Below are 13,568 nucleotides of genomic sequence, written 5' to 3'. Positions count from 1 at the left end.
CCACAACAAGCCACATGATTAACATTTGCTATTTCCATGGATTAAATCAAAGCCTCTTGGCTAAATTTGCGCAATTAACTGAAGCTAAAAGTTCGTTTCCATTTGCCATAGCAATTTGAGATCGTTTACTAAGATCGAACAGATGCGATAGTCATTCAGCTTAAACTGGTTGCCGTTTTAAGGCATAAACTACAACAATTAATAATAGCAACCCGCCAACTTTTCATGGTTTCGCTTTACACAGCAACAGCAACAGCAGCAGCAGCAATAGTAACAAAAAAACAACTAAACAGCCTGGAAAATGTTTTAAATATTTAGCATCCATTAATCAATTTGCACTCGCCGTTGATCTTGCATCTCGATGCGGTCAGTATTTTACAATTTTACTTTTTTATTTGGTATAGAGATCCGATTGCAGTACAGTTTAAAGTCGCTTATAGGGGAAATTAAATTGTTGCCTTTAAATACTGTATTTATTTAATAATAATTACTTTATTTTTAAATTAAAATCTAAATCTAAATACTATAAAAGTGATCTAATATCAGGAAATTTTAACAAGATGTATTTGTATTTTTTCGTTACATTTTGTGAGCTTTTCTAAATTAAAAGTCTCTCTTTACATTGCTAACTAATAATTTATAATTTATTAAACCCTGTTTTATTTATTTTTCCTTTATATCCCAGTGTTTACTGTACCTAATTTTAATTTCCAAACAAGATTGCATATAACAGCTATCGCATTTCATATATTTTGTAATTTGTTTATGTCTGCAACATGGAAATGCATTACCTTCTCTTGCTACCCAAAAGCCGATAAGGAAAATTCGTTTCAAATGTTTTTAATTTATTTATTACCCTTAACATTTATTTATATATTTTATGGGTGCGTGCATTTGGGTTTTTGAGCCTGGGAAAATGATTGGAAAATAAGGCCGCACCCAGGAGAAAATTTGAGCAAATGAAAGTATAATATATTTTTTGTTTTTTTATTTGATTTGATTTGAACTCAAATTCAATGTGAGATGAAAACTCATTTCGAGTTTGATTCGTCGCTTGGAGTGCCAACTTTGCCATTTCAAGTGTTTCCATCGACCACTCACTCTCCTATTTGCATTGATTTATCTTTGTTTTGGCCTACTGCAGTTTTTCCTCTTTGGATTTCATTTCGCTTTGGGAAAAGTTCAATCAAATGATAGGCGAAACAAATGAAGGGGCGTGATCGAATTGGAAGGGCGGCATGGGATTGCCAAACTTAATCAATAACCAGAAGCAATGCCAAAAATCAAAAGAAATATATATCCAAATTTATTTATTTATTTTTTTTATATATTTAAAATTGAATTTCAGGTGTTTGGGGGCTGAAGTTTTTGTTTATGGGAAAAACGTGAGATGTGGCTATTGCACGAAAACTGTGTACGTCTCTTGTCTATTTACTTTTGGCATTATTATTATTATTTTTTGCATTTATTTGCGCATTTTCGGGCAGCGTCTAATTTATTGAGAGAGGTGTGGCTGAAATAACAGCTATCGCAATCAAATTATCGAAAATACAAATCTCTATGACAGTTGGAAGCGAGCCTGGGGAATCGCAATCTGGCAGGTTTAGGCACTGGCAAACAACATCGGAAAAAATAAATAAACTCGACAATTGGCGGCGCCCAGAATATTATTATTTTTTCTCTCCTATTAATTGAGATTCGCAAATCGCTGTTATATGCCATTTATTTGGAGGCCAAAACAATCGGAAGAAAAAATAAAACTGACTTTGAGTTGAGGTCTGATTTGCATTTAAATGCAGATGAGATATCAAACCGAAATGAGATCAGATCAAAGATCAGAGATTGGTATAGAGCAGAGCAAAAGTTTGGCCAAAGAAATATCAACAAACATTGAAAATCATCATCATGGGACAGCTGCTTGGAGACAAATCTAATTTTAGCAGCCTCGGAATATGAATAACATAGATGAAACAGTGGGGAACATGACTATAAAGACAGTTTTTGACTTAAACTATAAACAGTTAATGAAAAAGAAAGGTATACACAAAAATGTGTAAAAATTAATACAATAAATTGAATTGTTATCGATTGATTTGAACTTTAAAGTATCATGAACGTTACTAATTTAGCTAATTATAAAATAACATATTTGATTTGAAATATACATTTTATTTTATATATTAAGGTGGAAATTATAATATAATTAAACTCATCGACAAAATTGATTAATTAATCGAAAAAATGTATTAAGTAATCAACAAAATCGAATATATTTGTGAATCTATCATTGATATCATTGAAATGCTTTTACTGACTAGAATCTTTAAAGCATTTTGCTGCTAATATCGAATTAATTACATTATCGATATTATTGTGTATTGAGTATATAGTATTTTTTTTTGATAAAGTTATCGATAAAATCTTAATCGCCTAAAGGCTGCAAGCCTTGCAGCTTGAAAACGTCTTAATATCATGATCGATAAAATATCTTTATCGAATTTGAACTAGTGATCGATGAAAATATTTAGTTTTCTCATCTATAAACGCCTTACGTCTCCGTAACGCACTGTTACTGGCCCGCACTGTATTTGCATAAATTAAACTAATTGGGCGCCAAAGCAAAGTCACCGCAAATGAATTTACATAAACCGATGGATGACGACTAACGAAGAAGAGGGGGCCTTAACACAGAGACGGCGAGTTAAAGGGGGATCCACAATATCAAACTTGGAGTAAAATAACAGCTCATTGCTGTTGTATTTGCTTTGTGCTTTTTTGCTGTGTGGCAATTGCAAAAGCACAGAGAAGACCGACCGAGAGAGACTGAAATTGAAACATTTCACATTTTTAATTTGTACGTGATAGGGCAAATAGTTTGCCACTTGATGGGTTGCCTCTCTCTCTCTCTGCTCCCCTTGAGGAATCCCTCCATTTTTGTGGCACGGAAAATTATGCAGCACACAAATCAGCTCCAGTTTTTCACCCTCCCCGTCAGAGTTTTCCTTGGGTGCATGCTAACGTGGCAGGCAGCGGCAGACAAATCGACTGCTTTTCCGTCTGGCAGCATTTAGCACGTGATTGAAAATTGCCCGGGAATGAAGTGATTGGGTTCCAAGAAGTAAAATAGTTTAGTTTTTCCCCCTCCTGCAACTCTCTCAACCTCTTTTTGCAATTCTGATTGGCTGCAATTCATTTGATTTTCCTTCAGGCGAATACAAAATATTTTTCTTTTCTTGGACAAACAATTTGCGGAACTTTGCTCTTTTGTCTGCAATTTTCGTTTTTGTCTTTTTGGCATTAGAAATTAGTGTGAAATTAAGGCCAAACATAAAATAGTAAAAAGATCAAATACAAATACTGTCTAAAAGAATACACAAGAAATAGAATAAATAATAATAGTCTTCAGTCGTCATTTTCGGGATTGTGCTCCCATTGAAGTCGTCGCAAGTAAGCAAATGCCACCATCCAAAAGTAAATGCTAGAAACTAAAGGGAAATAAATCATTCTTTAACTATAAATAATAAAAAATCACTCACCTAATGTCACCAAGGAGGGAATGCTTTCAAATACACAAAAATGGCAACTCAAGGCATAGTCTATGAGAAAGACGGTGCAAAAGATCAGGTGAAATATATTCGTTCCTAGATAGATGATCACCAGGAGTTCGATCTGCTGCAGGAGATGCAATGGGATCAGAGAACAGTTACATAAAAATTGATCACATACCAAGAAACTGCTCATTAGCAGAAAAATTGAGCCAATGAAATGCAGCAAATAGGCAGAACGACCGATCAGTAAAAGACGACTCTCTGCAAATTGCAAAGGAATTATTTTTCGATAATGAAATTTTCCAAAAAGCAGAGCTTACCTCCGCTTACCTTCGCCCACCATAAAGCCAAGCACCGCTGTCAGCATTTCAAAGAGTGCCAGGAAGCAGCATCCCGCTCTAAGATCTACACAGCAGCAGCACGACTTTAGCCTCCGTCCCCGACATTTCATCTCTCGACTGACAGTTGGACGAAGGCCTCCCCCGTAATGTTCATCCTAAAACTGAGTATGATTTGTTATTGAACTCACCACAATAATAAGGGTCAAAGTAATGACAAGAAAATATTTAATATATTTGGAAAAATTCCATGAAAATATATTTTCTCACTTGAAAACCTCTTTATACAGCTACCAAAAAAGCTAATTCCACAACACTATATAGCTTGGGTATTATATTATTTATTTTTCGGCCATTTCAAGGTCAGAGTCAGCTGCTTGGAACATGTGATAATGTTTGGTATTCTAATTCGAAACGCCTTTGTCTTGGGTGCTCAACTCAACTCATTTCAACTCATTTCAACTCATTTCAACTCATTTCAACTCAACTCGGCCCATTCAATTTGACAGCCGTCGGACGGAAGCGACGCCGCCTATAAATTACAGCATTCATTTGACTTGGAATCCGACTGAGTTTCTGATTCTTTGGTTTGAATTTCAGTTTGAGTTTTGGACATATCCAACTAGCCCTGCACTTCAGTTCAAACTCCATTCAAGTCCAAATTGAAATCAACAAAAGTCCCAGACAGGAAGAACGGGCACAGCCCACTAAACCAATGAATATCGATTGTTTCTATGACAGGCAGGCGAATATACTATATACTATATATTTGGAGATGACAGGAGGCGGATCCAACTTATGAGTCACTTAGGGAGATCTTGAAACGATTGTTTGGTGAAATACAGAAATTTGTTCATATGACACACAAAATTTAGTCATATAAATACTCTGACTCTATCGAGATTTAAGGAGAAAGTCTTTAAATTATCATAATTAATGTAATGATATTAATTGTTGCGATATATTTATGTTACATTGATATATCGAACCAATTTAATAAAAATAAAATGATCCTTTCGTTGGAAAATAAAATCTTTAAAAAATACATGAATATATATTGTTATCGATACTTATCGACAATTAAATTAATAGCAAAAATCAAAATAGTTTTATGATCTGCAAAGATTAAATTAAGCTAAGCTTGATAAAAAAAAAATTATAAATGCCTCTGAAGAACCTTTTATTGCACCTATTTACAAAAATCGATATAAAAACCCAATAAATGTAACATTTAAATCGATTAACTTCCTCAACCCTCAGTTTCACTTAAAACCCCATTCACCAAGTTTCACAATTAAAAAACAATTAAATGCGAGTGTCTAAGATGTGATGATAATTCATAATTACTCGATGCGCCATAAATTCGATGCCCAAATTAAATATAGATGCATAAAAACAATATTTTCTGTTTATAAACAAAACCATATTCGATAGACTGACTTTATTTTAACACATTGTGAACCGCATAAGGAAAGGTAGAGTACTTTTACGATCGTTAAAATCCAGATCGCATTCGTTCTATATATTTTGAAAAGAAGGTCCGAGAAAGAAGGCAATCGCACGTGTTCCGGCCAAAATAAATAGGCGGCAAAGGCCAACGCATTTGGGCCATTAAAATTCATTAGCCGTGTGCACATCTCGATCTGGAGTGCGATCGAGTTCGATCAATAAGCAAACAATAAAGAGCTCGGCCAGCTGCTGCTTGGCAATATAAAAATTCGAATTAAAATTCATATATTGCCCAAATTAGCAGCAGAATCTTGAAATTATTATTGATGGGTTAACGGAGGTTACGAGGGGCCATATTTTGTGGGTGGAATGTACGTACGAAACGGTTTGATTTACTTAACCTTTTCAAAATTGAATTTCCCTTCCTTAAATTACAAACATTTCGACTTGCTTTGGTGATTAGCAAAAACCGATGACTAATTTTTAAGAACAAAACGTTGGATGACGCGACATTCAGTCTGATTTGTTTACGTTATATAATCGAAGCCAAGGTGTAAATAAACAACTGATTGTTATAGCATTTTTAATGACTGCAAAAAAAGTAAGTTCAACTTGATAAGGCCTTTTTGTTTTTTCTTGTGTTAAATACAAAACTCAAGCAGATAACTTGAAATTCCACACATGAGCTAATGGCTTTCCGCCCACTCAGGCGGGTTTTGATAAGAGCTAAGTTTGAGAGAGCTTTGTGGAAATAACATTAAAATTAAAATAAATGCTAATAAAAGAGACTCAGAAAGACAAAACAAAATCTATTCAATGTCAAGGTCAGCTGAGACAGGCAACAAATAAATTCGACTGTTTTTTTTTTCTCTTGACGTTTCTTTTTCTCACTCTCTTATTTTGCTTATTGTCGTTTTTTGCACAATTTTTGTTTGCTTTCGTTTTCTTGATACTTTTTTTTTGTTGGTGAATATTTGTTGTTGTTGAATATTGTTGTAGTTGAGTTTTTTTGTTGGTGTATTTTTTTCTTTGCTGTTTTATATTGAGCATTGTTGATAACTTTATTTGCTTTGACTGTAGGCAGTAACAAGCTGGCAAGAAAGAATAAAACAAAAAAATTGTCAGCACCCCGTGCCGAAAAAAAGAAACAACAACAACAAAGCATCTGAGCTTGACGGAATTAATTTAAATTTTATTTGTTTTAATTTTATAATTTTGTACATTGACTTTCGTTTTTAAGCTCTTAAAACATTTAAACAAATTTCGTTTTATTTTATGTGGCCAATGACGTCAGAGAGAGATAGGGGAAATGGTTTATTAAAAAAGAAAAGGTAAACAATATTTAATAATGAAACCCAAGAGACATTAAAGATTTTCATTTTTAAAAGAAAGTAATCAAAATAAAAACTAAACAGTCACGTAATAATAATAAATAATATTGAAAGCATGTTTATATATATTCCCCTGTGCAAATGTTACGTGGCTTATAGCCAATTTATATTTTAGAGTGGAAAATCCTTATCATCCAAGCCATCCGGCTTGAATTCGAGCTGCAAGGAATTTCCGTTCGCTTGTCATATGCAATTTCCAAGCTGTCATCGAATTTACATTTTTATTTAGAGTCACAGAAGGAATTTGCATTCGCATTTATACTGAGCTTATCTATCTTTTTCTATGATATATATTTACTTATATATATATTTCTTGTGTCTGTCTATATCTTTTAGCTCCACATCTGGCTGCAATGGGATCTTTTCACGTCGCCTGGACTTTACGTCGTTCAATTTGCTGCCAAAGACTCGTTTGAATTCTTATCAAGTCAAGGTGAGTTATGTTCATGAATAAATATCTGGGAAAATATATAAAAAGTGGTATATATGACTTCATTCACTACTACTCTCTGCTTATTAGTATTCACTCATTGAGAAACCGCAAAGTTTGTGCTTGAATTTGCTTTCTTGGAAGGAAACACAAACAAAAAAAATAACAAAATCTGCCTGACTTGGCAAACTTGCAATTGGATATGCCTTTTGGCTTATTAGAGATAGGGATGAGGAGGGGCTTGTTTACTGGATTAGATAATTTCCAGCTGGTCTGCGGAGGCTGAGTCTGAGCTAGAATTCTCGGGAAGAACCGATCTAAAAATGCAGCCAAGAAGAAATACAAATATTCATTATCTAAGCTGTTTCTGTTAGCAGTCACATGAGAGCCAGCTACTGCAGCTAGGAAAATAAGCGGAAAAGTGGGAAAAACAAAGGGTTAGGAAAATGTTTAGGTCTTTATAAGGGTTTTGTGAGAGATGGAGAAATATTTTCATGAAATCAAACATATATTTATAGTCTTTACTCATTTTTCTTTTATATTAAATGGCGTTTTTAAAAGTCAAGATCTTTGGTACATATACATTTTGTGTTGATTTTCAATTAATTAAATAGGTTTTTTTTTTTTGTTGAAATATTATTATTGCATTTTGAATTGAATTCTATTATTACAAAATTCAATTATTATTGAATTCTACTAATATTGAATATTATTTATCTTTGGTATCATTTAATTATATTATTTTTGAATTCAAATATTATTATTATTTATTTCTTTCGGTGCACTAAAATCATCGATTGTGAATGAGTGCATTGGAAGCCAATCAAGAGGAAAAAGTCTTTGGTCTGCCTGCTTATCTTTCAATCTTGCCGCCTCTCATTCAATCGTTTTTATATTTTTTTTCTCTCTTATTTTCTTTATTTATTTCTTTACTTTACTTTTTATATATCCCCCTTGGAATTGTTTTGGATTTCTGTTTACACTTGGTGTAATGCCAACGCAGGCAATTCCAGGGGCGTGGGTATGAGTATGAGAAGGGTATCAATGATGGATCTTATACTTAGATGATTTTCACTGTAAAAAAAGAAAGAAAATCACTACGAAAAAAATTATAAAAGAGTTATTTATATAATTTGTCAGATGTTTATATTCTTTAACATTATATCCTAAAAGTACTCCATTCTTTTCTGTGCATTTAGAAGTTTGCAGTGTGGAAGGATGCCTCCTTAAGCCCTTCAACCTCCACAATTGTTGGATGGATTATATATATAGGCTCCTTTTGTTAATGTTGCTTTCGATTGATATGATTGGGTTTGCGGTTTGAGGCTGTGGTTGTTTCGGGTGTATTGAACCAAGCAAACCGAATGAACCGAGTATAAACCTCAGACTCACAATCCGACTATTCTGGGCTTCGGGGTATTGGTTTTCAAGTGGCAATTAGCGAGCCTCCAAGGCGAACTTCACTGCCCCTCCTCTCTCCATTCTGTGGTTGGACGAGTCTTCTGGTCAGCAAAACTCATGAAATCATAACGCATTCGTATCTGAGAGATGCAGAAATCCTTGGAGTGCGCCTCTGAATATTTCATAAGTAGCAGACGGAAAGGGAGAGGGACTCGCTCCTTTCACCTGTCTCCCAGGACTTTGAATATGTTTTGCGTGTGGCCAAAATTGTAGCTGTATCCTCTGCATGTGTATCTGTATCTGTATCTCTGTACATGTATCTCTATCTGTATCTGTAGATGCAGCTGCTCCCCCAAAGGAGAAAAGTGGATTCTCTGAGAGTCTGAGTGAGAAAGCATTGTCTGGCAAGCGAATTGCTTTTAAAAACTTTACAATTCAATCTGTTTGTTGCTGTTGCTGCTCCTTTTTTTTTGGCATGCATTCCGAATTGCATTTTGTATTGAATTTATAAATATTTAATGCCATTCAAAATGCCATGCAATCCCAGAATCCAGAATCCCAAACCCAGAAACCTCAAACTCTAAAACCAAGGCAACGTAACGCGTTGGCGTATTAAATTCTTTTCTGTCTAGGATTTGTTGGCTTAAAGAACTGGAAAGAAAAAACTAAAAAAAGGGAAAACGTTTGGAAAGGAAAGTTTGCTAAAGTTTTCTGGCTGGATTTCCTTAAGCCCTTAGCCAAACAACTCAGATCAAAATCGAATGGGAAAAAACCAGTTTGGGTTCTTCATAATTAACACAAGTCAACTTGTTAATCATCTAGCAATTTGAGCAATGAATCCCAAAAGGGTTGTTGCTTTGGCTTGGGTTGATTTTTTAATCAGCATATCATAGACTCCTCGAGAGGGTTAAGCCCCGTCTGTACTTTTTATTTTTCTTGTCTTCCAATCAGCTGTCGACATTTTGGCCGTCAAGGGATTTGTGTCAAAAAATAAACGCTAAAAAAGGCACCATAATTATGATTAACAGAATGCCGGGGATTGAACTTTAAATTCGGACTTCAGTCCGTGAACATCTGCTAATTGTTTCATCTCTTCCTTAATCCTTTATTATTATTATTTTCAAAAGGGGTGTGTCTCGATGATTCAGTTTTGAAATCTACTCCGTTTTCTTCAGTTTCATTTGCTGTTTTTTTATTGCCGCGTTTTTAATATGCCAATCAATCTTTGTCGAATTCTTTTGCAGAGCAAACTTTAAGCAAGAAAATAAGTTTTTTTTATATAAATGATTGATGAGCAAAATGCCACATGGTTTGACTGTATATTCTTGTGTCTGTGTCTGCAATCGCAGACTGAAATTTTAAATTTGAATAGAAATAAATAAATGTTTTACTGGCTCTTTGAGATAATATTTTTCTCGTATATTTTCCTTAACATTTTCAAGTGTCATTACAGGGCTTTTCCTCTTTCCTTTGGTTGGCGGAAATTTTCCCCGAGTTTTGTTGTCAAAGTCACAAGTAGAAGTAGAGAAAACGACAGACATTTTCAATGGTTTTGAGTTCCTCTTTTGGTGACACTCTTTGTAAGATAGTTTTTCAATTGAAATGAAATCTAAAGGCAATATTTTTTTTTAAGAATTCTTGAATATTTATTAAAAGAAATTTTGTGGAAAAGAGTATCCAACATTTCATTTCCTTGATATTCTTTTCGTATTTTTTTTTGTGGTACTCTGAAGTGGCGACACTTCCACAGATTGATGGCTGCACATTCTGTGTGCGCCCCCAAAAGAGTTTTTCCGTTGGTTCTTTGCAAGTGTCAGCGAATTTTACTTTTTTTTGAGCTGAAAATTCCAGCGGAATGGAAATTCAGTTGATGGAGCGCCACTGGACAGGCTCAACAAAAATTTATGCAGTCTACAATAATAAAAGCCTGCTCAAAGGGAGCATAAAAAACATATACATATAAAAAAAAAGTGTGGCAAAACACTATATAAACTCTGGTACATTGCAGTACAAATTCCAAGCGGATTTAAATTTTTATTAAAGCCAGTAAATTTATGCACAAGTTCTCGACGTCTCAGACTTGTCTACGCCCACTCAGGTACGAGTGGTGGCATTGCTTCGGGCCATGTTTGCCAAAGTTGTTGCCATTGTGCTGCGCGGATGTTGCTGATGGAGTTTGATGCTGATGCTGCTGCTGCTGCTGCGGATTCTACTGCCTGGCAGTTCCATCCAGTCCCTTCTTCTTCGAGGACTGATGTACGTCGCTTGACTGCCTTAAACATGACATTTATTGTAACTGTCTTTCGGGGCCTGCCATCCCGCCACATTTCCCGCTTTTGGCCCCCCTCGAGCTTTGTCACACGTTGATGTGACTGGTTCCAGTGAGAAAACATTTTGGGTATATTTTGTAGAAGGAAATAGTATAAAGGTTAAGAAAACCAAACTTGGTTGATTGCTGTATGTCAAGGGTCAAGATTTAATGGTTTTAGGAATTATTTTCATGGTAAAAAGTGACTAAATGAAGTAGGAATGAAAGAAGAGATCGATCTATCGATATTGCTTCGATATCTTAAGGCATTAAATTGAATACAATCATTTAGATGAGATGTTATGCCTGACTATTTAAATAAATAGATATTGTCATGTGTATATTCTGGTTGATTTATGGCAGCAATATAATCGATAAATAGCTAGAAGAACATATATACAGAAAAGTATCGAATATTTTTCAAAAATATCGATATTTCTGCATTCAATTCGATAAATACTCATATTTAAAATGTCAACATATCAAAGTTTACATAAGTTTCGATATGATATTAAGATTCATATATAATTTTTGATATATCCGATTGTACTGCTCCTTACTATACACTTCCCTCCATTTTCCCTGACATTTATGTCACCTCAACTACATTTTTCTCTCAGTGCAATCGCTGATGCTTTTACTGCCGGAGGCGGAGATGTTGCGTTGCCTGTTGTCATTTAAGCATTTGATATGCATTGTGGTATGTCTGTCCGCGTGTGTACTTATACTATATACTATATAGATCTGACTGTGTGTATATGTTATTTGTGTGTATTTTGCCAGACGGCGCCAAACGTCGACAGTCATTGTCATGGCAACATGTTGCAGACACCGCTGCAATGCACTATACTCCACTCCATTTGTGGCACTCTCTCTGTGTCTCTGCGCTCAACCCCTTTTGCTTATCAACCATTTATTTCAATTTCTGCACTTTTGCGTGGTGCAAATTGCACAAAATTTGCTCAAGTGCCTCCAAAGTGCGCAATGAAAATGAATAATTATGTTTGTGCTGCATTTTGTTGGTGTATACATATATATTTTCTATACAAGTTTCTTTGGCCCCTGGTGGTTGTCGGTTGCTAAGCTTAATTAAATGCCTTCGAGGCAGTGACAAAAACATATTTCTAATAAGCATACAGTGAGAGAGAAAATATAGGAGCATTTTAAGGGTTTTAGTAAAAGAAAGGGAGTTTATATATTTTAAAATATAATTAATTATATCAGTATTATTTTAGGAAAATTATGTGCTATGCACATAAGTAAGTAAAGTCTCTTAATTGAACTAAACCTTATAAAACTTAATTAGAAAGCTCAAATATTTCTTTATAAACTTTAGAATTAGTAATTTCATTTATATTCCTGTTTTATTATTCAAATTTCTTCACCAAACTTAGTTAGTTAACTGACAAAACCTCACCTATTACAACTTTTAACCGCATTTATGTCTTTGGTCTGATCCCCCAAAAAGCATAGTTCATTGACCCATCGGCTTAGAGGTCCTTTTTCGGTAGCCAATTTGGTATGTCATTTTGTGGGGGAAAATTTAATTTCAATTTTCTCATCAACTTATTGCGGTTATGTCTCTTTCGCTCGCCTTCTCTCTCTCTTCTTCCCTCTATCTCTGTCTCTCTCTCTCTCCCTCTATCTATGTCTCTGTGTGTATGTTTAGGTGATTTTCCCCGCATTTCCCGTCGTTAAGTTTTGCCGCCTGGCTGAGACAGGCACAGGATAATGTCGGCGCCGTCCTTGGACAGACTGAGACGAAGACATGTCCTGACAGACATTGAGAATGATTGAATGAGGAGGGACAACCTCCGACTGAAGATTGAAAGAAGAGGAAGGGGGAACAGTAGACCCAGCGACCGACATTGAAATGTTGTTGAACTTGCCTTGGTTTTCTGCCGCCATAAACAGCGAAAACCAAATGTCAACCAAATGTCGGAGAGAAGAGGATTAGGGGCAACAGGTAACCATTAAGGAAAGGAGTGGGGGTTAAGGTTGGGGAACCCCCGAAAACATGAGACATCTCAACACAAATCCCACATTCTGTTCTGCCCCATCATCTCATATTGAGTATTTACTTTATCACATCGATTAGGTCTTTGTGGAGGGTACAGTAGAACTGAGAGCGGGAAAATTAATTAAAATATATTGAATAAGTCAAGAAGAAATTAAGAATTTTAGGGATTTATAATATTTATTTAAAAGAATGTATATAATATATCATGTCTAGAGGAAATCCCTTATTTATACTCCTTTTAATCAAACTAAAGAGAGGTTTTTCTGAATTGTTTTGAGTTTATTGTGAAAAGTATTACAAGAATTGTGAATTTTTTACTATATTAAGAAACTTATTACATATTTTGTTTAGTTTTCTTTTGTCACCAATCTCTTTCCACAGTGAACACTCGTTCATTGCGTTAATTACAATCGCAAATGCTAAAAAAAGGCGCGCATTAAACAAATTTAAAATGCATTGACTTGTGTTGTTAACGAGCACACAAATACATTCACAAAAAAATACTTATAGTACATATACGCACATTTATTTAACCTAAAAAAAATATCACACAAACACTTGAAAGTCTGCCCACACTTACAGGGATCAAAAAAATTAAATAAAAACATTTCAGCGTCATTTGCATTCAACAATTAAGCATTTGTTTACAATCGACAACAATAATAACAATAACAGTCGAGTGA

The 13,568-nt window shown here is 34.7% G+C and overlaps 2 protein-coding genes across 5 annotated transcripts in view; one reads left to right on the top strand and one right to left on the bottom strand.

The window, feature by feature from the left end:
* Positions 1-13,568, top strand: part of LOC110186968 (hdc homolog, cell cycle regulator) — a 115,253-nt gene that overhangs the window by 34,839 nt on the left and 66,846 nt on the right. The window contains exon 2 of the mRNA XM_020956314.2: positions 7,063-7,159. Coding sequence (XP_020811973.2) covers positions 7,063-7,159 — 97 coding nt within the window. The remainder of the gene's footprint in view (positions 1-7,062; positions 7,160-13,568) is intronic.
* The window catches only part of LOC110186969 (uncharacterized), a 34,228-nt gene continuing 23,866 nt past the window's right edge, over positions 3,207-13,568 (bottom strand). Inside the window, exons 1-5 of one of the 4 annotated variants that reach the window (XM_086840694.1) lie at positions 4,157-4,336; positions 3,879-4,050; positions 3,727-3,809; positions 3,537-3,672; positions 3,207-3,478 (exon numbers count right to left, since the gene is read on the bottom strand). In XM_086840694.1, the coding sequence (XP_086696820.1) occupies positions 3,345-3,478; positions 3,537-3,672; positions 3,727-3,809; positions 3,879-3,999 (474 nt within the window). In that variant the 5' untranslated portion in view covers positions 4,000-4,050; positions 4,157-4,336 and the 3' untranslated portion in view covers positions 3,207-3,344. Of the gene's footprint in view, positions 3,486-3,536; positions 3,673-3,726; positions 3,810-3,878; positions 4,051-4,156; positions 4,337-13,568 lie in introns of those variants that run through there. The other 3 variants (XM_086840693.1, XM_020956315.2, XM_020956316.2) reach the window with 3 other exon arrangements.

This window comes from Drosophila serrata, unplaced genomic scaffold (assembly GCF_035046125.1).
Source record: "Drosophila serrata isolate PLE 108 unplaced genomic scaffold, ASM3504612v1 contig_382, whole genome shotgun sequence".
Taxonomy (NCBI): domain Eukaryota; kingdom Metazoa; phylum Arthropoda; class Insecta; order Diptera; family Drosophilidae; genus Drosophila; species Drosophila serrata.
Note: the sequence above shows the minus strand (reverse complement) of the source record. Positions and strands in the feature narration are given on the sequence as shown.